Source organism: Cyprinus carpio, chromosome A21 (assembly GCF_018340385.1).
Source record: "Cyprinus carpio isolate SPL01 chromosome A21, ASM1834038v1, whole genome shotgun sequence".
In the NCBI taxonomy this organism is placed as follows: domain Eukaryota; kingdom Metazoa; phylum Chordata; class Actinopteri; order Cypriniformes; family Cyprinidae; genus Cyprinus; species Cyprinus carpio.
The window spans coordinates 6,228,154-6,250,760 of record NC_056592.1 but is presented as its reverse complement, the minus strand read 5'-3'; the positions used below and the strand labels follow the sequence as shown (position 1 = coordinate 6,250,760).

Here is a 22,607-nt window from a genome sequence, read left to right as displayed (position 1 = left end):
TACTGATAGTTCTCAACTGTAAATTAAAGTGTTGATTTCATGTGAACATTTTTACATAAACAGAGTTGTTGTTTAAAATAATGGCGAAACATGCATAATACAGATACAGCTATTATATCTGGTAATATTTGAAGGGTCTATTATTGATGTAGTAAAACTGCACAAAAAATGGTAACAAGGTTCCCAATGTAAGTAAACATGTCATTGATCAAATCTTTGAAAGGCCCATTTTGAATAAGTAACTGATTTATTCATGTTATAAAACTGTAGATCTCAAAGTACTGTTAAATTAAATGAGGCAAAAGTGATTTTTTTATTGGGTTATTATTGGATTATATAATGCAACTTTCTATGAGGGATAATTGTGCAACTGAGCAATATTGATAGCAATTGTGACCCTGAATAAAACACATAATTTCATTTATCTTCTTCTTCTTCTTTGTTCCATCCAAGAGGTAAAATGCATGAGCTCTCCTAGAAACTGTGGGATTAAATGCATTAAAAAAACGTGAGTTAAGGCATGGTCAAATTGAGATTTTTCCTTATGTTGTTTCTGAAAACAGTGTTTATAAAAATATATATATATAAACATATAGAAAAAGGTGTATTGCTAAATGACAGGCCCTTATAGAAAATTAAGGTTCTTCAAGACACTGCAAAGAAACCTCTTGTCAAGCTGTATTTTGATGACTGTATTGGTTTCTTTAAAGCACCAACACATAGATGGTTGTCTAATGTTCTCCCTGACTGTAAATTAAAACCTTTTTGACTCTGTTTGAAACCTTTATTTTTAGCTCACCTTCTTCTAGCATAGCCTCCCACCCAAAAAGACTGACTTAAGACGGCTAAATGTTACCTCCAATTCTCAAAGTCGTATTTTAAGGACTGATGTTCAATTATGTAAGCACACCATCTATATTTCAGCATTTTCAATCATGAAATCACTTGTTCCATTTCTAAAACCTAGACTTTAAAAGTAATTACTTAAAGTGGCAGGTCTGAGAGGTCTTCCCGCTTCTCTGAGCATCAGCTTTAAGTGCTGTGTGTTTTCAAATGGCAGCAGTGCAAACCCTTCATTTTTGCTTTATTTTCAAAGATGCGTGTCCTAGTGCATGTCAAAGCTCCATACAAGAGCATTGCTTTGTGGGAAAAAAGGGTAGCGCTCTCTATGCAGGTGCATGTGCTGAGCAGTATTATGCACTGGTAGGCACATAAGGACAAAAGGGTAAAAAAAAATGGTTACCAAGGAAACAAGCCTCTCTCCTGAAGTGTGAAGTTTCAAAGTATTCACATGTAGGCATTTTGTACGCACTGGCAAATCAGGGTGTTAATGAGACGAAGTGACAGTAGTGCGCCTTATGAACATGCACCACAAAACATGTGAACTCCTTGAATGGTTAATGTTGGGAAATTAATATGCAGGTTTTCTTGTATATACACATTTGGCCTCGCTTTGTGTTATGATTTTGTCATACTCGGCTCTTTGTGATTTGATTTAATTTCCTTGTGTTAGAGAACCTGCAATCAAAACCCTATTAATATTTCATTATCCGTGGGAAACAATCCCTCTACATGTGAATTTCACAGTTTGATATGAAAAGGGGATTTGTAAATTAGGTCACAATTGATCTATAGTTATGCCGTCTATTTTAAATAATGTATCACATGCTTTGATGGCAGTGGTGCGTGCTACCTCACTGTCTGAGGTGTTGTAATACTCTGATGACTCTCACTTGCTGGGAGCCACACAAAAGGCTGACCAAGCGACAAGGTTCTCACTGGCCTCGGTCGTGTTCAGCTCCCTCCCCCCGACTCCCACATCTCTGCACATCAATACAGCTGGGCCAGCCTGCACTGCAGCCGTTATATAATGATGCTCCTGCCAACAAACGCTCATAGAGACAGCCCATTTACCAAAGAATAGTCAGGATTAATTAGGAGATGACACACCTCTAATATGTGTGTGTGTGTGTGTGTGTGTGTGTGTGTGTGTGTGTGTGTGTGTGTGTGGCAACAGAAGCAGAAAAAGGAAAAGATAAGGCAATGCTTAAAGTCCAGGGGATTTATTAAGATCTTAAATATGCTATCAGAAAAAAAATATGTGTTTAAGTGTTAATAAACTGTGCTATCTCATGCTAAATTAACCATTTTTTAATGTATATTGGGATACATTTATTCTTGATAAATTGCTGTTTTTTATATAAATATATGAATTGAATTTTATTATTATTTAAGCAGTTGTTTATTACTTTTTAAAAGGGGAGAATATGATGGTAACATGGTTGGTGCACAACCTGGGGTCACAACACGATACATTATGTCAACTAAAATATATTTAAATGTATGTGTGTGTGTGTGTGTGTGTGTGTGTGTGTGTGTGTGTGTGTGTGTGTGTGTGTGTGTGTGTGTAAATGTGTGTGTGTGTGTGTGTGTGTGTGTGTGTGTGTGTAAATGTCAAATCAAGAGGCTTCTTTTAAAAACATAAAAAAATCCATAAAAAATATAAAAATATATATATAGATATATATATATATATATATATATATATAGGTATCGGATATATAATTATTATATAGAAATGTAATGTATATATATATAAAGTTAATAATGACAGTATTGCATTTTTTAAAGTATGTTGCTTCAAAAACTCAGAATTATTTATCATATCATCCTTGTGTTTTCAGGCTGGTAATGGGTTAAGAAGAAACGTTTCACTGCTTTTCTGGCTTGTCCTAGATGCCAACGGAGGACCGTGCAGACCTACATGATATGTTTCTCATGTATGTGGTTTGTCATTCTATAATTGATGACTGATCCTTCTATCTCTGTTCTTTTTCTATCGCCATAAATAGTGACTTGGTCTAGTATGTAAAGCCTAAATGCAAGAATGTGTCTCTTACATAAATATCATACATCAATACAGAGCTTGAGAAGATGGTAAACATAGTTATATTTATCACCTCTACCTACAACCTGTAAACTGTACGTTTTTAGGCCAGATTGGGTAAAATAATAAAATCCAAAAAACGAACATCTTGGGATAAAGTATGCACACAGAAGTACTCTGGCATTGAACCAACCTCAGAGGGTTGCTATGGTTATAAATGAAGTCCAATCTCTTCTTCAGAAAACTAGGACGCAGACCAAGAGTAGAACTTTCGACCAGCCAAATGTTACACCAAAAACATGCTATTTAAAACGAAAAAGAGGACTGTCTGTTCCTAAACTGAGGCGCAGTATGGCTGCTCTATTTTTGACCATTTTAATCCACATCAAAAGACTTCTGTCAGGAATGATATATGTGGCTCCATCAGTGAATTTTAGACTTTTTATTATTTTTAAACCATTTTCTTTATGCATGCGTGTCCTAATTTTTGATGACAGTGAACAGGGAACATTTTATGGTGTTTCAAGGTTGTGCACAGTAATAAATGACAGCATATTTATATCTTTATTTTACTTTGAAAACGTTATGTATTTTATTTATATATATATATATATATATATATATGTATATATATATATATATATATATATATATATATGTTTTTTATTTATTTTATTTCTAATGTGTTTAATAATATAATATAATGTAATACAATATAATATAATATGGACTGACATTGAAGGGAGCAGGGTACCTTAGCAATCGCATAACAACACCCTGGCAACCACCCATAACACCCTGGCATTTTGGCAGCAGATTGTGCATGGGCAAGCATCACTCACATTTCTTTCAAAAAAAATTTAGTGTTGTCATCTGTTGTCAAGTTCAATAAATTAGTTCACCGTTGGAGTTCTCTGTCTGTGGCTAGTCTGCAAAAGCAAACAACAGGGCTAATGCCAGATTGGCCAGGAAAACAAAAATGAGGCATCTATGTTAAATTGCATAATCTAGCGTTGCTGAATCTCATTTGTCAATTTGCACAAGCTTGCAAGAGAGTCCAAAACAGCCGCACTGTCTCGGATGAGAATTATAAAAGTTATCTCTATGGGTCTCCCAGAGGGAAAAAAGGGGTTTTCTGGTGACATAGGAGGCATTTGACACGGCTGGAGTCTCAGCATGTTGGTCAAACAGAGTTGGCACTCTTTATGGTCACAGTTCAGGAATTCCACGCTCTGCTTGCCCATAGAGCGGTACGATTCATTGCAAACTGGGCAACCATTGGAGTTGGAGCTCAGGCTGGCCATACTGTCCACACATGGCGGTCTCGAGTTATCAGATTCCTGGCTCATTCTTCTATATGTCATGCTGATCGTTCCATCTGTCAGAATTGGTTCTGGCTCTGTGCAAGGAATTCCCTGCGGAATCTGTTCATTAAAATGTTCAATAAAGGAAGATGAAATCTGAAGAAAACCTGTGTTCAACATCACTGGAACTTCACCACAAACTCTTTAGTTTCTGAGTCAAAGCTTTTAATTTAATATTTTGCTTTATTATGAAGGTTATTTAGCGGTAACTGAATCATTTTGTCATTCTTTCAGAATCCCCATCAGGACCATCTGCCAGTACTTGGACATGATTCATTACATATAAAGGTGATATTAAAGCAGATGTTAGGTGAGTTAACTTCAGCTTCAATTTTTGACAGATCAGCAGTCTCAAGGTCAGAAGCTGCACTCAAGTCAAAGGCAGATCTGAGACCCAAACAAGTTTATTTAAGATTAGTAAAATCTATCAATATTACATCTCTTGTTAATGCAATTATAAAAATAATGTGCATAATCAGTTCTCCCGAAACATATAATGTCTAATTTACATTTTATTGGCCTAAAAGCTGTAGCAGTTTAACTGCCACAGCTTCTCCATTGTAATAAAAAAACAAATTGTCAGTTTCAGTTTTAGACATGGTATTATTTTATGACTGTAAAATTATTTTATTTTATTTTTAAGATTTGGCCCTTGATTGCATTCACAGGGGAGCTCTCGTCACTGAATACGCTTCTTAGTGTGGGTGGAGAAGAAGAAGGGAAGAAGATTATTTTATTATACAATACGCATTTTATTCATTCACATTCAAGAACTTCATATGCATTATTTCACATGGCCAGGCTAATACAAACTAAAAGGCATTGACAATACAATAAACTGTGTGTGTGTGTGTGTGTGTATCTGTGTGTGTGTGTGTGTGTGTGTGTATTATATAAGTAAAATTACACTATTTTCAGAGTAAAAGCTGTTATAATTCAGTTATTTTATAATATATTCTTACATTATATGGCAGAAATGAATTTGCTCTGGAACCAAACGATGGTGATTTGACTCAATAAAAGCCAAATGTCTAAAATAATTATTATACAATCATAGATTATCTCATTCAGAGTGCCTAGAGGCTGTCACAGTGTCTGTCATAATTTTCCTCCCCTTGTTTTGCACCAGCCAGCACAGAAAGACTCTGCAGAGGAACAGTCTGTACACCCATTGCATGCTCCTCGAACACAGACACACAAAACACACAAGACACTGCAGGCGCGACAGGAGATGAGCTGTTCAGAAGGCTTAATTAATGAGGGCGAAACATCTGCATACCAGCATATGTACCAGCATGATGATCGCTTCATCTCACTACATGACAATCAGGATGTATTAACCAGGCAAGACCTAACATATGGTGTATGTAATAGACACATCCTGTCAGCATGGTCAAACATATTCATTAATGCCACTTAGCGTTATGAGACAGACAGTGGATGGAAACAGATGAACTGCACTGGAACTGCGCTGCACTGCTGCAGTGGCCCCTTTGAGCGAATAACCATCATTGATGGTAATTGATAGCAACATGTCCAGTAATTGTACTACATACTTGGCAGCTATTTGGTGGACACTAATTTCCACAGTGTGTTTTGGTCTATTGGATAATAGCAGGTGCCTTTATTAACAAGCCTGGAGAATAAACAATTAATTAGGGTGGAACCTGAAACCTGAAGAAGGGCTTTCAGCCAAGCCCTGTCACAGTATACAAATCTAGGCTTGATACTAATTAAATCAACAAATCATCACAAATATTTTGAATAAGATGTAAACTGTATATATATACTGTATATCCTTCAGAATGATTCCTTACAATAAGACATCAAATTAAAAATATAATAAACGTGTGTATATGAATAACATTACAATTTTTTTTTTTTTTTAATTTTTATTTTACATTTCTTATATATCGTATTTCAGAATATATATATATATATATAATATATATATATATATATATATATAAATATATGTTGTGTGTGTGTGTGTGTGTGTGTGTGTGTGTGTGTGTGTGTGTGTCTAAACCTATTATATAACTTTAGTTTTAGAAAAAGAAAAAAAAAATAGATAAAAAGAAATGAATAAAAAACAACCCCATGCTCTATGAATAACAAAAATAATTAAAATTACATGAAATAAAAATGTGTTTATATATATATATTTGTTTTATTATTAGAAATATTAACTTTATATATATATATATATATATATATATATATATATATATATATATATATATATATATATATATATATATATATATAATTTAGATTTTACAAGAAAATACTATCATGTCTATGCGTGTGTGTGTGTGTGTATATGTATATATGTATATAATCTTATTTTACCCCTAAGCAATGTACTGTATATATAAATATATCAATTTTAGCATAACTTTAATTTTAGAAAAACATTCAAAAAATTAAAATTTAAAATAGATTTAAAAAAAAAATAAACACTATGCTAAGCTGCCTCAAGTCAAAAGAGCCCTCACTGTAAGTCTAGGGGATGATTTTTATTTTTATTTTTTTGGCCCATTTATCATTCACCAGATAAACATCCTAAGTTTAATTTCATATGAAAGTAAATGCATACCTCTTTTTTTAGGTATCCTGTCTAGCACAAACGGTGTGTGGTGAGTTATGTGCCAAATATGAAACAGTTATATCTGAACAACACGCTTGCATTATTCAAGGTTCATTTAAGAGATGGGAACTTTGTGTCCTTTTGCATCTGTGTCCTGTTGCATCCAAGTTTACAGTGCAGTTGCACATTTCTGTCTACTGTGCTACCGAACAGGTCTGTGTACAAGACCTGGAGCTTCTGCAAGAACAAAGGCAATTCAGGGCTTTGGCTTATTGCTTGCTGAAGCTTAGATGACTCTCAGACAGTCCAATCCCAATTACAGCAGTGTAGCCAGACTGCAGTAGCTGTAGTGTGCAATTCTGCAATCAGTTCAGCAGCACATTGATAGAAATGTACAACTGTTATTTACTGACAGATGATTGTCTGAAGCACTTCAACAAGAACAGAACGTTCTTAAGATAGAATAGACAAGTCACCTACTTAATAATATCCAGATTTTGACTTGTAATATTCAAATGCAAGTGCACTTTTATTTTGCATTTGCTTTATTGTCTTTGCACGTTGTTTGTTGAAAGAGTAAAACTGCTCAAGAAATGCATTGTGTTTATTTTGCATAATTATAATTTTTGCATAATTATAATTTTTTTAAATACCAACAAAATATCAGCTTCGGTTAAAAAAATATTGGTATTGGCCTTTAAGCATCCCATATGGGTTGAAGCATAGTTGATGTTCAGAAGTCCAGAGTGTCGTGCTGGTATCGCAGTCGCGGGCTGTTCTCACTGTAGAACTGACTGAACCAGCGTCTGTGTTTCTGAATAGCTGAGTCTTCTTTCACAAGCATAGGTTTGGAGATGTACGTCTTGTTGTTCCAGATCATCACATCTCGTTCAAACTGTAACAGCAAAACCATAAGTTAAGATCCCAGAAGCATCCTTTGGCAGGGTTATTGTAACTACACAAAACAGCTTCATTTAAATAAACATTGATATTAACTATTTACAGTGTGTATATATATATATATATATATATATATATAGTATATATATATATATATATATATATATATATATATAGTTACTATTCATCAGAGACATATCGTATCTTGGTTTCACAACTGTTTTCAACATTGATAATAAGACAATAAAAAAATTGTTTCTTGAGCAGCAAATCAGCATATTTGAATGATTCTGAAGGATTATGTGACACTAAAGACTGGAGTAATGATGCAGAAATTTCAGCTTTGTCATCACAGAAATAAATTACATTTTAAAATAGTCAAGTAGAAAAGTTATTTTAAATTGTAATAATATTTCCAAAAATTACTGGTTTGACTGTATTTCTGATCAAATAAATACAGCCTTGATGAGCATAAAGGACTACTTTTAGCAGTAATGTATGCAACATGTAACAAAGTTATCAATTAATGTAAAATTTGAAATATCAAAACTGCTTTGTTGATCGTCACTTATGCATTACCTGAATGCACTCTGCCCGAAGAATGAATTTGGGTACCAGGGGAGGGATGGTGCTCTGGTAGAAGATGGTGTGTGATACACACTGTAGTAATGGCTCGACTGGAGTAACGCAGTGCATGATCACACCCCGACCCAGAAAACTGTGTTCAAAAAGCAGGAAAACCACACCTGGACCCACCTACAAACATGCAATATATAGTTCATATCACCAGGGAGTAAAATCAATGTAATTGATGGTGTATTCTACTGTGTGAGACCAAATAAAATAGATTATTTCACTTAAATCATAACAAAATCTTCCCTAGTTCAGATTCTGGCTCTCATGCCAACAGCACTTTCCACTCTCAAACATACAGACACTTTTTAACTTCAACTTCAAGTGAAGATCCAAGCACAGCCTTGAATTACAACTGTTTTCACACATTCTGTCATGATTATTCGCTGTCACTATGGCGACAAAGCAGTTCCTTTTCAGACAACACCAAAAGAAAAATGTTGCACAACTGACCATGAGGGAAAATGATGACATTGAGACTTGGACAGCTACAAAGACCCGAAAAAAAAAGAAAAAAAAACTGGCTGACCATTAGTTAGTATAATATAAGCAAACATATATTAACAATTAAAAATAGCATATTTATAAATTAACCAATAAAATCATAAATTAAATAAATAATAAATTCATAAATACATTTTGATTATACATTAGATAGAAATTCATTAAAAATAAGAAAAAAACAAATGAATCTTATTTTAAAGTGTTGCCATTTTTTTACATTTATTAAAAATGTGAAAAGTTAAATATTTTTTGTAGCACAGAATATAAATTACCCATAATATCTGATTCCTGAAGCAAAGAAACTGCAGTCATACTTCACCATACAAGAAAAGCATCTCATTTGTAAATCTAACACATCCTAATGCATCCTACACACTTGCGAACACACACACACACACACACACACATTTAATTTACATAAAAGCATGCTCTGTATGTACTCAGCTAACTGCTTAAAATACAGCGAACAACCTTCAGAACACAGAGATCAAGACACCGCTGTTGTGTGCAAGAGATCAGTCATGACTTGATTTCCATTCTGCTGATCACAGTCAGTCTCCAGGCCTTTCTCTCAGTCTGCACGGCTCACACGCGCCCTCTAGCTGATGGACCAGTCATTACCTGTCTGGCTACGACGTCCAAATCAAGAAGAGGCCAGTGGCGTCCGAACACGGTGAGAGCGTGTTTCACCAACATCTGCGAGCAGTGCTTGTCCGGCTCGGGCTCAGGCTTCCACTCCACCTGGAAAAATAAAACTGCTTAAGTCCACGCAGACATTCGCTTATTTCACATGCAAAAGGTATAAAGTAAATTATATATTCATATTTTTCTTGAAAAGTGTTTAAAGTAAATTTAGACAGTTATTGATAAAAGAATTCTTGAATAATATAAATGGAATTATATAACTAAAATGCAACAAAAGTGTAGCTATAAGGCTCCTTTAACCAAGTACCAATTCAACACACATAGACCGTCTCAAAAAGAAGTGATATGTTTTTACAGTAGATACTGCTATATTTTTATGGTTTTATGATAGTGTTGTCCATTTTAATTCTACCATGTATCCTAGTTTTCTGTGACATAAAGACATAAAATCTGTTGACCAGGATTATTATCATTAACTGAAACTAAAATTAAAACCATAAAAAACGCATGTTCGTAACTTGAAACAAAATTAACTTCAACTGAACCTCAACTGAAGAAACTTTTAGTTTCCTATTTCATTTCAGCTAGTTGCCACGGCAACATTTTTTTGTTTTTTGTTAACGAGACATTTCATAAGGGCTTAATTGGATTACTGTGTGATGAATGTTTCCATAGAAATAATCATTTTCCATGAGTCTGTGAGTGATAACTATCCAGGGCATAATAAATGTTGTTAATTACGGTAATTATGACTCAATGTAAACATAGCATAGGAAGTACTAAAATAACTAAGTAAACTAAAACTAAAGAATAAAATTTATTAAAACTATATAGAAAGTAAAAAAAAAAAAGATAACCATAACAAAATTGCTAAAATTTGAACTAAAATTTAAAATTAAATTATAAAAATATAATCTAATTTATACTAGTATGTCACTGAGACTACAATTACTCTGCTGTTGACATTTCTCCTTGGGATGAATGTCTGTGTGAGGAATCAAACCTTCCAGTCATGCCGTATAAACTCCCAGGTCTTGCTGTTCGTATAGCGTAGATCAACTCCACTGACGATACCTGGAGTGTGCAAATGAGCCAAGTGTGCGATGTCCGCTGCGTTCTCTGGAATCTCCTGAGAAAAGACAGAGCCGAAAGTGTGAATTAAAGACTGCTTGATACAAACATCATATTCACTGAGAAATATAAAATCTATTGCTCACATACAAGCTGAATTACATATATAGTATGCTGTCTGACCTCAATGTGTGCATTAATGAAATGTTCAGTACGGCCGCGGTACGCCCATTCCCCGCGGGTGATTTCATTCTGTTCTGGCACTCTCCAGCTGGGCTCCAGCCCGTCACAGTGAAACCACACCAGAACCTGCCCGTTGATCTCACAGCTGGGCCAGCACCGCACCTTTGCAAACTCAGGCACTAAAAACATAAAAAGAAAAAATAAAGACATATACACCACTAATCAAAATTTAGTAAGTATAAAGAAATGAATACTTTTATTCAGCAATGATGCATTAAAGTGATCAAAAGTGACAGTAAAGACATTTATAATATTACAAAAGATTTTTATTTCACATAAACGCTGTTCTTTTGAACGTTCTATTCATTAAAGAATACTGAACAAAATGTATCTCAGTCTCCACAAACTATTAAGCACCACAACTTGATAATAATAAAAAAGTTTCATGATCAGGAAATCAGCATATTAGAATGATTTCTGAAGGATCATGTGACATGCTGAAAATTCGGCTTTGTCATCATAGGAATGAATTACATTTTAAAATATACTGGAAAACAGTTATTTTAAACTGTAATAATATTTTCACAAAATTGCAGTTTTTTTCAGTATTTTTAATACATTTTTAATAGTAATAAATGCACCCTTTAAAAATCATTAAATAGGTTAAAATCTTACCGACACTAAACTTTTGAACTGTAGTGTATGTATATTGAGTACTCTATATATTTTATACATATCATTTGCACTTATACAGGTATACATAAGCAGCTTATACATAAGTTGTATGTAACAAATACACCAGAACATACATATTGTTAAAAGGGAAATGTCTCAATTTATTCTCTGATCTCTCACCTTTATCTGCATATGGAATCCTGACACATTTCCCATCAGCCCCACGGAACTGCCATCCATGGAAGGGGCATTCAATGCATCCCCCTACGACTCGCCCACCCACAGCCAGGTTGGCGCCTAAGTGGGGGCAGTAAGCATCCACCACATAGGCCTTGCCATCCTGCCCACGGAACACTGCCACCTGTTGTCCTGGAGGAAAATAAAAATATATGTTAATTTTTTATTTTGCTTTAACAATAAAATAACTTTAAAAATAGTATGCTGCAATTAGTTGCGATAACCTAAAGTACTGGCCTTTCACAAAAAAAAAAAAAAAAAAAAAAAAAAACAAGGGACCCCTCGGGTTAATTTGGGTAACTACCACAGACTGTGATTCTGGATTAATTTCCTTTTAGAAAAGACCTGGGCTTGCTTGCCTATGCCACAAATCCCCTAAGTTCCCACATCTAATGTTACATCACATACTCTCGCTAGCAGTGTAGTTATATGTATTGTATTGAAAATAACAGACTTTCAATTAATATGCAGAAATGAGATAAGAGTTGGGTCTGTCCAGACACTGTTTTAGCAATTAGCTATTTTGCTATTACGTCTCACCCTATATCATTATCCAACTGGAAAAGTTAATAATTACTTAAAAACAAACAGTCAAGTATGTCAACTAATAATTAGGCTTATTATATTATTTAACCAGGAATAGGCGTTGCAATACTGTAAAATCCTGATTTGCACATTCATTCTCTCTCTCTCTCTCCTTGGGTCTATACAGCTACAGGACCCAAAAACTCCCTTTCTCTTATGCTGACCTGAGGGGTTTTATTTGCCTGCAGTGCAGTGCTCCTGAAAAAAAAAAAGCTACTAGACTCAAATGACAAATTCGCACAAAGAAAAAGGTAGTGGAATTCAACATACATTATGGCAGTAACTAATGTTAATAGTATCTATGAAAATACTCTGTCATTCATTCTACACAGCAAGTACAAACATCAATAACCTTGAAGTGGTCATATACAGTTCATTTCAAATGATGTATAAATAGAGAAATAGAGGAGTGTGTTTAAGCTGCATATGCATATCAGGTATCATGTCTGTTATCTGATATGATTCCTATGAGGCATCTAGCCGATAGCCCATTTAACTAAGGTTTTATGAAGCACACATCAATATGCTGTAGCAGTAACTGCATGCAATTAAATGCTGTGCCCTTTGAGATCACTAAAGGAAACTCCATTTAGCCATCTCACTGCTTAAAGATGCTGCTTTTTAGTCTGTGGGTTTGTGACAGAGAAGTGTCTAGATGGCATCTAACCTAGCAGATGTCTTGAACAGTTGGCAAACATAGGTCATCTTGTGCACTTACAGTAACCTTCTTTAAAAAAAAATAAAAATACAAAAAACATATATGGAAGCATTCTTTTGAAAATGAATTGTGTTTTAAATATACATTAAATGCAAATAGTTTAATTTAAGAGTCTTTTTGACCAACTGAAGTAGGATAGTTCACCCAAAAATGAATATTGTTCCAAACCTGTATGAGTTTCTTTCTTCTGTTGAACATAAAATAAAATATTTCAAAGAATGTGGGTAACCAGACAGTTTCTGATCCCCATTGACCTCCCTAGTAATTTTTTCCCCCCGTTTGTTTTATACTATGGAAGTCAATGGGGACATGCAACTGTATCATTTAAATGAAGTTGCAGTTTAGTACATTTAAATATATTAATTTTAAATGTAATATCAAATAACACTACAGTTATTTTATTAATTATAATCAACTACTTTACATATGTTATTAAAACATGATTTAAAATATACTTTAAAGATTTTTTTTTTTTAATTATTATAAAGTGTGCTCAGTCGTGAAAGAGAACTCTTTTTAAGTGCACTGAAGTGGCCATTTATGTTATTAATATTATTTGCAAGTACAGTCTTTAAAAAATATATTTAAGAGATTAAGATTTTGAAGTACACTACAAAATTTTAAAACATAATGATTTCTAGTAAGTATTCTAACGAGTATTAGTTAACCGAATTTAGGCTGAATCAACACTTTAATGTAATAATTTCATGTACAGTATCCGTTATTTTGGTTCTTTGGTAGTGACAGTGATCCAGCATTTCTCAAAGTCAAAAAAAGGGGTAGAAAAGGGCATCACAGGTTCAACAGTCTCCAGGGTGCAAAAGCACAACAGTGTTTCTTTGTATCCCACAAACAAAACTACAAAGGTGATTTGTTTGGTTTTCATCGAAAACCCAAAGGTCTTTGCAACATGATAGGGCATCCCACAGCAACTCAGCTAAGCAACAGGCACTTAACCATAACAAAACGCCAGTAACAAAAGACAAAGACTTCGCAATGACAGGGCTGCATGTACACAAATGCTTGATCCTGATCAGGGTATAGTCTGTCAGAGTGATGCACAAATAAAAATGATGAAGAATGATTATATTTTCACAGACACTTCTTCTGCAACCCTGTTTGAAATCAATAAGAGCCTCGAGCATCTCTTAGAAGGTTCTCAAAAACTTTGCTGATTTTGCATCAGAAACTGATCCAAGATATTAATATAGCTGCATATCTAGTGCAGCAACATACATAATTGTCTGTAAAAAAAAAAGAAAAAAAAGAAAATCACCCAATTCAGTTCAGGCTGTTCTCCATTAATTTTGGTATAAATTCTGTTAGCATAGGTTGTGGCATAAATCAATTGACCAAAAAATAAAATAAAAAATACCTTCTGATTGCATACATCAGCAGCTCCTTTTTTTAGGTTGATATTTACATGCATAAAGGACATATTTTAGGTCCTGAGCTGGTCACAATTTCTCCAAGTGTTCAGCTTTGTAATTACTTTTTCTCGTTTTAACAGCTCATTTAAATAGTCCAGCAGCGTACAAGAATTATTCTTGTTATTTTAGATGATGCATAGGGATGTCACACCGCTTTAAAAGCCCAGAAATTAAGTATTTATGGACTAAGTAACTTGCAGTGCATGCAAGATCTACAGTTCATCATTATGTGTGTAATCAAATAGGCCATAAGCTCTTTGTGCAGTAACAGACATAGGGATAAAATATGCGGCAAAACAGCTGCATTATTGATCCCGAGCCAGAAATGTCGGGTTGTAAACGACTGTTCCTGCTCTTGAAGGGACCTGAAAACCCATCTGGCTCCAAAACAGTCAATGGAGAGCTATTTCAGTCTGCATCTGCGCAGCACAGACACACGGCTGAAAACGTGCCGAGTCTCAAAGGGAACCACTGGCGGTCTTTAATTCATTAATAAATTTGGGGAGGCATTCAGTTCTGCGTTCCAAAAATGTAAATGGAGCGCAACGTAGGGGATGTTCACACAGGAATACACTTGCGTTCCTTCTACTAGATTCGACCTGTAAAAACGCGTCTCGAGACCGCTCCGTTCCACTGCGCTCTGTGACGCATCATACATACGATACGTCAACCAACATTTACGCGTCCCGCGTGGTTTTATAATGTTCTACCCCGCGTTCTGATTTTATAATGTGTTTTATATAATTTCTGTGTTATAATTTGATCAGTGAGGGATCCCATGACAATTCAACTGCTGCAAAAATGAGGAATAAAACTGTGGGACATTTCCAGTGACGTGATTTTACTTCACCTGCGCAGTTTTATTAACTGTTTTTGGAGGTTGTTACTTACCCAGCACTGTCACACTCTTCACATCTCCTCTCTCCAGCATGTGAGAGTCTAAAACCCGGTACCAGCCGTTTGGATAAACGGGCGGTAATTCTCCGGTCTTCCGTCGCCGCCGCACTTCGTTGGCAGCCTGGGCACGAGAGCGCCCGTCCTCTGCGATGTACCCCACCTCATCCACACCGCGGAGCAGCTCCAGAGGAGCGAATAACAGTCTGTACAACCAGCCCATCGCTAAGAGGAACACGCCTGCGAATATGCAGGCTGCAGCCCGCGTAGGGGCTCCTGCCAGACCGGTTCTCCGCCACAGTTCTGGGTATCCCCCTCCGAACAACGTGTCTGGATCTTGGACGAGCATGACGAACGTGGCGGTGAGACCGATCGCTGCCACCGCGACCGCCTTGAACATCAGTGAAGCCCGTGAATTCTCCATGACACCTGCGATGTCACATACACTATGACAGTCAGTGCTCTCGATAAGACCTCGTTGTCATTTTAGTTTCTATGCAGACAGAAAGCTGTAGTGTTTGTTTATGCATGCTATGCTTTTTTTCTAGGGGTCACACACAGCATATGTCCGTAGCGTTCAGGAGAGCCGTGGATACGTGACGCAGCGCGTGATTGACATTCACGAGGCCACGCCCACACGCAGGTGAGATTTCAGAGCCATAAATGTACAGTGCGACACTGTACTCGCGCTTTTACTTCATGAGCAAAGTGCATTGGAGAATTTTTATTTGGATAATCAGTTTATATGCAGTATATATATTCTAATAAAGCTTTGTGAATTTAGTATTTTTTTTCATGTAATTGCACTGTTTAACTTTAGAGCATAAGAAAAAAAATGGAAAAATATATATATATATTTTTTTAAATTGTATTTTATTCATATGTTATGCTATGTCCTCTGTAGAGGACACAAGGATTCAGTTTTTCTAAAAAAAAAAAAAAAAATAAAAAATAAAAAAAAAGAAGAAGAAGAAAAAGAAACAAAAGGCCATGATTAGACATGAAAAGGCTAAAATGATTTTTAAAAATTTACCAATCGATTTTTAAGTTTCGGGAATTATACCAAACTTTGTATAAGGATGATTCTCAACTATGTTATAAAAGATATAACAAAATGATTTGATATACCATTTTACTTTATGCAATATGTGTATATTTGTATAGTTGTAATTTATATTTTATTATCTGTATTTAATGTTCTACTGTTAGTGTTATCTGTATGCACCAAGGGTCTGAGAGTAACGCAATTTCGATTCTCTGTATGTATGTACTGTACATGTGGAAGACTTGACTTGATGTGTGTAAAATGTCCATAAACTGGTTTTCCCATTAAACACAATGTTATCTTTACATAAAAAAAAATCCCTCTGGGTGATGCTATCCCACCAACCACCAACAGAGCATATAAAATAACAAAAATACAAATATTTTTTTAAGTAAAACACTGCAACATGACAATACAAACAATAAAATCAGAAATGGACTTTAACTTTCAGCACTCCTGCTTTATAGAGACCGTCTGAGTCTCGTGATCCTGGTTCATGTGCCTCAATCCAACTATGCCAGGGGTCATGAAGGTTAATAATACACACAGTAATACACCAACACATAAGCATTTGTACCTTTTTTTAGGGTTTACAGCTCCATTATTTACTTTAGATGTTCAAAATCAGCTCAAAATGCTGTCCTTAGATGTATTATATATATTCTATGTCCATGTTTTGTTCCAGTGAGGTCCTGAGTAAATTCAATCTTTAAGGGGACCAAAAGCACCTGGAGCAGTTTATTCAGGGCCCCTTGTATTGTTTAGGGTTATGTGGCCATGCCAAAATCTCCACATTTATCCACAATATTGCTAGATAACTGTATTAATGTATTGGAGTTATCTGAGTTTATAAGACTCATAGAAATTATGTTAACTGATAAGAAAATGTTATCTTTAGTAAACTTTCTCTCAGCTTATTGGAGCACAAAACAGCATTGCATTATTTTAATGTAATAGCAAGTTAATACAGAAAATATGACAGCTTCTTTTGATCATCCTATATTTTGTTTATTGCATGAATCTTAGCATCATTTTCATTGCTAAATTGCTACACAATTCTGTAGTTGGGTTGGAAGTGCTCAGCTCTTCTGGACGGCAGGAAAGCTGGCAAAGACGGTAGTCCAGTAGTAAACCAAGCGGGTTCTCAACATCTGCTTGACGCTGTCCCTGTTCATCTTGTTGTTGATATCTATGTACTGATGGCCACTGCTGGCAAATTCAGGCCAGGTTACAGGAACACTGGACTCACCTTTGTTAGGGTCACTGTGAGGGAGTAAGAAAGACAGACAATGAAAATGGAAAATTAAAAAAAAAAAAAAAAATTATAATAGTATATCAATACTAAAATAACTGACTGGCACCAGGTAAAGCATTTTAATATTGTAGTAGTGTATAACATTTTTATACCCAGTTTGAGCAAAATTGGTCCAGTAGGAAATCATGTATCTGGCGACGTCACGATGGCGAGGAAAGTAGCCCAGAGGAGTGCTCAAAGGCTTCCCAAACACATACTGAAGGTCATCAGCGTGATCGGCACCCATCCAGACTGGGAAGACAGGCATGCGAGAGGGCTCAGAGAACAGGTAGGAATAGGTTCGTCCAGATCTAATGGGGAAGAAAAGGTTGTTTTTAAGGTTTCTACTATTCAGTTTCCTTTTCGAGATCAGTAAATAAGAAGACGAAGTCTTACTTAGCGTGGTCAGAATGGAGGTACAGGGCTGCTTGGGTTGGCACCAGGAAGATGTAGTCCGTCTCCATGTCAACAATCGTTTTCTTAACAACCTTATCACTAGGTTTGCTACCCCAATTGACTGTGTACTCCTCATAAGTTGTGATACCTGCATCTGGTCCTCTAGATTTAGACAGGGCAACTGAGAGAGCCCTGACCTCCTCCCTGTTAGAAATCAATAGCAGTTTTTTGGAAATCATGTTTTTCTTTTCTTTTTCTTTTTCAAGTTTGGACCATTAAAGGCCCCATGAAATGATCTGACGGGTGTTTTCTGCACAGAATATATACTGTTTTTCCTGAAGACAAAAATTTAAATTTTTATATGTGTATATGCCAATGCAGTACAACATATATTTTCATACATCCAATACCATTCAAAAGCTTGGTATTAAAAAGAAAGCTGTTTACACTGTTTACAGACATTAAGCATATGTTTAAAAATATATATTGTGTGTAAATACATTGTGGCCAGAAAAAAATTTCTGTATAGGTCTGCTAAAACTTTTCATTTTAATAGTACACTAGCATATAAATGCTATAAAGCTAGCAGACATGAAACTCTGTTTCTGATTTTATGGGGTCTTTAAAAAACCTCAGAATGATGCCAGGTGACTGTTTAATGTACAGTAGCACACTTACACAGGGGTGGACACCAGTGCGTTGTTGATAGAGGGGATGTCAAGGGTGGCAAAGATGTGGCCATCCATGTCGTTGACTCCAGCGATGTAGTCAATGTCAGCAGCATTCCCGAAAAGGGTTTCAGGCTCGTCGGGGAGGAAGTCACCATCGATGACAGGGGAGAGAGCCAGATTGTGTACAATGGGATCTGAAAAAGATGGTCAGATTTGATATTTTGATTTTGCATTGCATTTACTATGGTTTTAGCATGCATTGTATTTCTATTATTGTAAATGAAATTCTGTCATCATTTATTCACCCGCAGGTGACCTTCTTCACTGACTTGTTAAGTCAAAATGTTGGCTTCCCCATTCTTTGTAATTGCATGGAAAAAGCAACAAGTCATGCAGGTTTGGAGTGTGAGAGTGAGTAAATTCATTTTCAATTGCTTTAAAAAGCATGTAAAGGGCTAAAAATACATAATTTTCTTACGAGAAGCAGATGCACTGAAGTTCACATTCCCAGCGAGGGTTACAGTCTTTGGATCTGTCCTCCTCAGACAAGCCACCATCCCACTATCAGTGGGGCATCCTACCTTCCTTGCAATCTAAAGGTGCACAAAAAAATATATACTCATATAGTTTTAAAGAAATAATTGTATTTTTAATTGTTGTTGAACTAAACCAAGTTGTGATATCTCTACATTAATTATTAACTGACCAAAAACATTGAGATGTCAGTCTGTATGTGAAATCGAACAGACTTCACTAAGTAAACACTAGCAATTGTACACTAAAGTTTTTCGTAAAAGGCTGGGAATGAGAGTAAATAAACCCATAGGATTTTATGACCTCTGTATATCAAATGCTAGTAATGTACGCAATGTACCAAGTCTGTTTTATAATGAGTAAAAGTGAAGCTCACCTCCTCAGCATACTGTCGTGGATTTCTGTTGACAGCCCAGGGACAGAGAGCAACACCACTCTGTGAGATAGCTCTGCGGATCAGGCCCTTGTTTTTAGGAGAAAGAATCTGTGCAGGATGAGATACACACAGGAATTTGAAGCTATATGACTGAGAACCTCTCATGGCTTTCACACTAATAAATCAAACACGTTTGCAAACCTGTTGCCATTAGATTTAGACTGAAAATGTTAAAGACTCAGTAATTAAAATGTAATACATAAGCATTCAAGCCAAAAAAAAATAAAAAAAAAAAATAAAAAAAATAAACCAGTGTTTGTTGTTGTTTTATGCAGCACCTGGAAGTTCACACTGGCTCCCCCTGCTGACTCCCCAAAGATTGTAATGTTGTCTGGATTGCCACCAAAATTCCTGATGTTTCTGTGTACCCAGGAGATAGCGGCGTGCTGATCCCACAGGCCATAGTTTCCTATTGAACAGTACATGTTCAGGTCATCGTTTAAATATTACAGTCAATACATCCATCCATACATGTATACAGTGTGGTCCAAAAGTTTGAATGGAGCTAACAGGAACATTATGGCAAGGTTTCTCTAAGTAAAAAAAATTTTCTAGTAACGTTAATAGAACATTTATTCAATGTTATCTGGTCTTTAATCATGTATAGGGCTGGGCGATATGACCAAAAATAATACCACAATATTCTTTAACCATTAATGGGGAAGGAAGTACTTTCCATATGTTTGTTAGACCTTGAGAATTAAATGTAAACATAACTGTGTTTGTTCACAATTAAACGCCACAGAGTAAGATATCTTTTAATTAGGAACCTATTAAATCCATTTTCCCCCTAAATTTTGTGTTTTATGATTTAATACAAATTTTTATAAAAAAAAAAAATGGCATCTAATGAAATGAATTAATAAAACTTTAACAGTTTGAGCATTCTTTTAAAATGTAAGCAAATGAAATTAATTTACAACAAAGGATTGCATTTTTATTGTCAAGCAAGTTGCAGCACAACAGAACTGCATAAATTAATGAAAAAATACCTTGGTTGTATGATATTTCTAAAAATAACGATCTTATATTGTATTACATAAATAACATTTTTATAATGGAAATATTAGCAAAATGTTCTTAAAATATATTTTGTTGCAACATGGTTATGGAAAAAAAATGAGAAGGGAAGTTATATTGCAATGCTTTTGCATTTTCTTGCAATACTTGTGTGATGGAAATATTTTGAGGTGGGAGGAAAAAGTGTATTTCAAGTTTCTTAAGGGAATGCAATAAATTTGTGAGAGTTTTGCACACCAAAAATATGATGAAGAAAAGTTTTATTTAAATGCTTTCACCTGAATTATTTAGCAATTTTATTCAAATGAAATCTTTACACAATTTCTTACCAGGTGCATCAGCATCTCCGCTGCTGAGGAATCCGAGGGATCCAACACGGTAGTTGAATGTCACCACGATGACATTTCCTCTGTCTGCGATCTCCTGTCCATCATACAGGTAGTTGTTCAAGAAGTTTGCACCCTGACCACCACCAAGCAGGAAGCCACCACCATAGATGAACACCATAACAGGCAGACCGGTAGACACTGCAAAGGAGAAGGTGTCACAATATTCATTTTGACACAATATTTGTAAATAAATTATCCTTAAAGGGCTAGTTCACCCATCAAACTACAAAATCAAACACTGTCAAAAAAACACTGGACCTAATTGACTTTAAGTATATGGACAAAAATGTTCTTTTGCGTTCCTCAGAAGTTTGGAATGACATAAGGGCGAGTACATGATGACAAAACTGTAATTTTTGAGTGAATTATCCCTTTAACATACTTTTTTTTGTTTTGCCTTGTGAATTAGAAAAAGTTTGCATTACCACTTCTGCCCTGAGGGATCCAGATGTTCAGGTAGAGACAGTCCTCACTGCCCACGACATCAGTAGCGAGAAGATTGAGCTGCATGCACCTCTTTCTGTAGTCAGTGGCTTTCAGAACACCTGTGCAGGTAGAGTCAGCAGAAGTTCACTGTCAGTACACTCACATATTTTAGACCGTAGCTGTGCCTGAAAACATCTAAACATACTTTCACAAGAGACAGGCATACTCACCGCTCCAGCCTGGGTGAGGAACGGGCTTCTCTAATCTGCCAGGTGGGGCGGCGAAGGGGATTCCCTTGAACACGTCCATATAGCGGAAGAGTCCAACGTTATGGTTCTCTCCCTGTACCATCCCTCCCTCGGTGTACACAGCTCCCAACTGAAGTGCAATTTTGGTAGAAATTGCAGTATAGCATAATTAGCATTTTAGGCATGTGTCAGCTAAATTGTATGAAAAGATTTGCAAGTGAAGGTAAAGTTTCTCAAAAGAATGCAAAATCATTTTTCCTTCCATTTGATAATTTTTCCTCATTATCATCTCCTTAGGGACCTTGTGTTATAAGTTAAAATATATATAATTTTAAGTGATAGAGTTATTTAGTAATATAATACTTAATAATAACTTATATTAAACATACAGAAGACTCACAGAAGCTGCATTTGCTGTGCCCAGAATGAGGGCGACAGAGATGAAAACTCCCAGCATCGCCATCGTCATCAGACAGTTGCTGCAAGTGTGGCATTGAAGGGAGTTCTGTTGCTTTTATAAACAGGCCAAATCATATCTTGTTTTCAAGGTGTGCCAAAACCGTATCTTTAAAGTACACAGTTCCTGTAATTGCTGGACAGCATATGTGCAGCTGTGTTAAACTCTCATGGAAAATTCGTGTGGTATTCATTAGACATTATTCCTAATCTCAACGACACACATTTTCCATTACAGAAACAATGTTGTAAACAAATGCATCATTTATCTTTTTAATAACAGATTTCTTCACAGCATTGGTGTTGTTCTTAATAAAATTTAAAGAATAATTTAAAATACACTTTATGTCTGTGGAAAACAAGTCTAATATTTGGT

The 22,607-nt window shown here is 35.5% G+C and overlaps 2 protein-coding genes across 2 annotated transcripts; both read right to left on the bottom strand.

Annotated features, from left to right (window-relative positions):
- Positions 1-7,368: 7,368 nt before the first annotated feature.
- LOC109045525 (cholesterol 7-desaturase nvd) lies at positions 7,369-15,905 on the bottom strand. The gene is made up of 7 exons (XM_042778743.1): positions 15,314-15,905; positions 11,633-11,821; positions 10,778-10,956; positions 10,527-10,652; positions 9,500-9,619; positions 8,321-8,497; positions 7,369-7,736 (listed from the first exon to the last, which is right to left on the bottom strand). The coding sequence occupies exons 1-7, from the start codon at positions 15,738-15,740 to the stop codon at positions 7,575-7,577; spliced, it is 1,380 nt and encodes a 459-aa protein (XP_042634677.1). The 5' UTR covers positions 15,741-15,905; the 3' UTR covers positions 7,369-7,574.
- A 1,448-nt stretch (positions 15,906-17,353) lies between these two features.
- Positions 17,354-22,336, bottom strand: LOC109045526 (bile salt-activated lipase-like). Its single transcript, XM_042778741.1, has 11 exons — positions 22,176-22,336; positions 21,758-21,905; positions 21,527-21,646; positions 21,042-21,239; positions 19,971-20,101; positions 19,633-19,740; positions 19,201-19,315; positions 18,730-18,916; positions 18,052-18,255; positions 17,769-17,966; positions 17,354-17,624 (listed from the first exon to the last, which is right to left on the bottom strand). Exons 1-11 carry the CDS (start codon positions 22,242-22,244, stop codon positions 17,441-17,443), a joined length of 1,662 nt encoding a protein of 553 aa, XP_042634675.1. The 5' UTR covers positions 22,245-22,336; the 3' UTR covers positions 17,354-17,440.
- Between the last annotated feature and the right edge of the window lie 271 nt (positions 22,337-22,607).

Excerpts from the sequence above, each read along its gene's own strand:
- LOC109045525 (XM_042778743.1), bottom strand. The coding sequence starts at position 15,740 with ATGGAGAATTCACGGGCTTCACTGATGTTCAAGGCGGTCGCGGTGGCA. Across the intron at positions 10,957-11,632 it reads GATTCCATATGCAGATAAAG|TGCCTGAGTTTGCAAAGGTG; the intron begins GTGAGAGATCAG and ends TTATGTTTTTAG. Across the intron at positions 10,653-10,777 it reads TCATTAATGCACACATTGAG|GAGATTCCAGAGAACGCAGC; the intron begins GTCAGACAGCAT and ends GTCTTTTCTCAG.
- LOC109045526 (XM_042778741.1), bottom strand. The coding sequence starts at position 22,244 with ATGACGATGGCGATGCTGGGAGTTTTCATCTCTGTCGCCCTCATTCTG. Across the intron at positions 21,647-21,757 it reads TCCTCACCCAGGCTGGAGCG|GTGTTCTGAAAGCCACTGAC; the intron begins GTGAGTATGCCT and ends CTACCTGCACAG. Across the intron at positions 18,917-19,200 it reads CTTCAGTGCATCTGCTTCTC|ATCCCATTGTACACAATCTG; the intron begins GTAAGAAAATTA and ends CATCTTTTTCAG.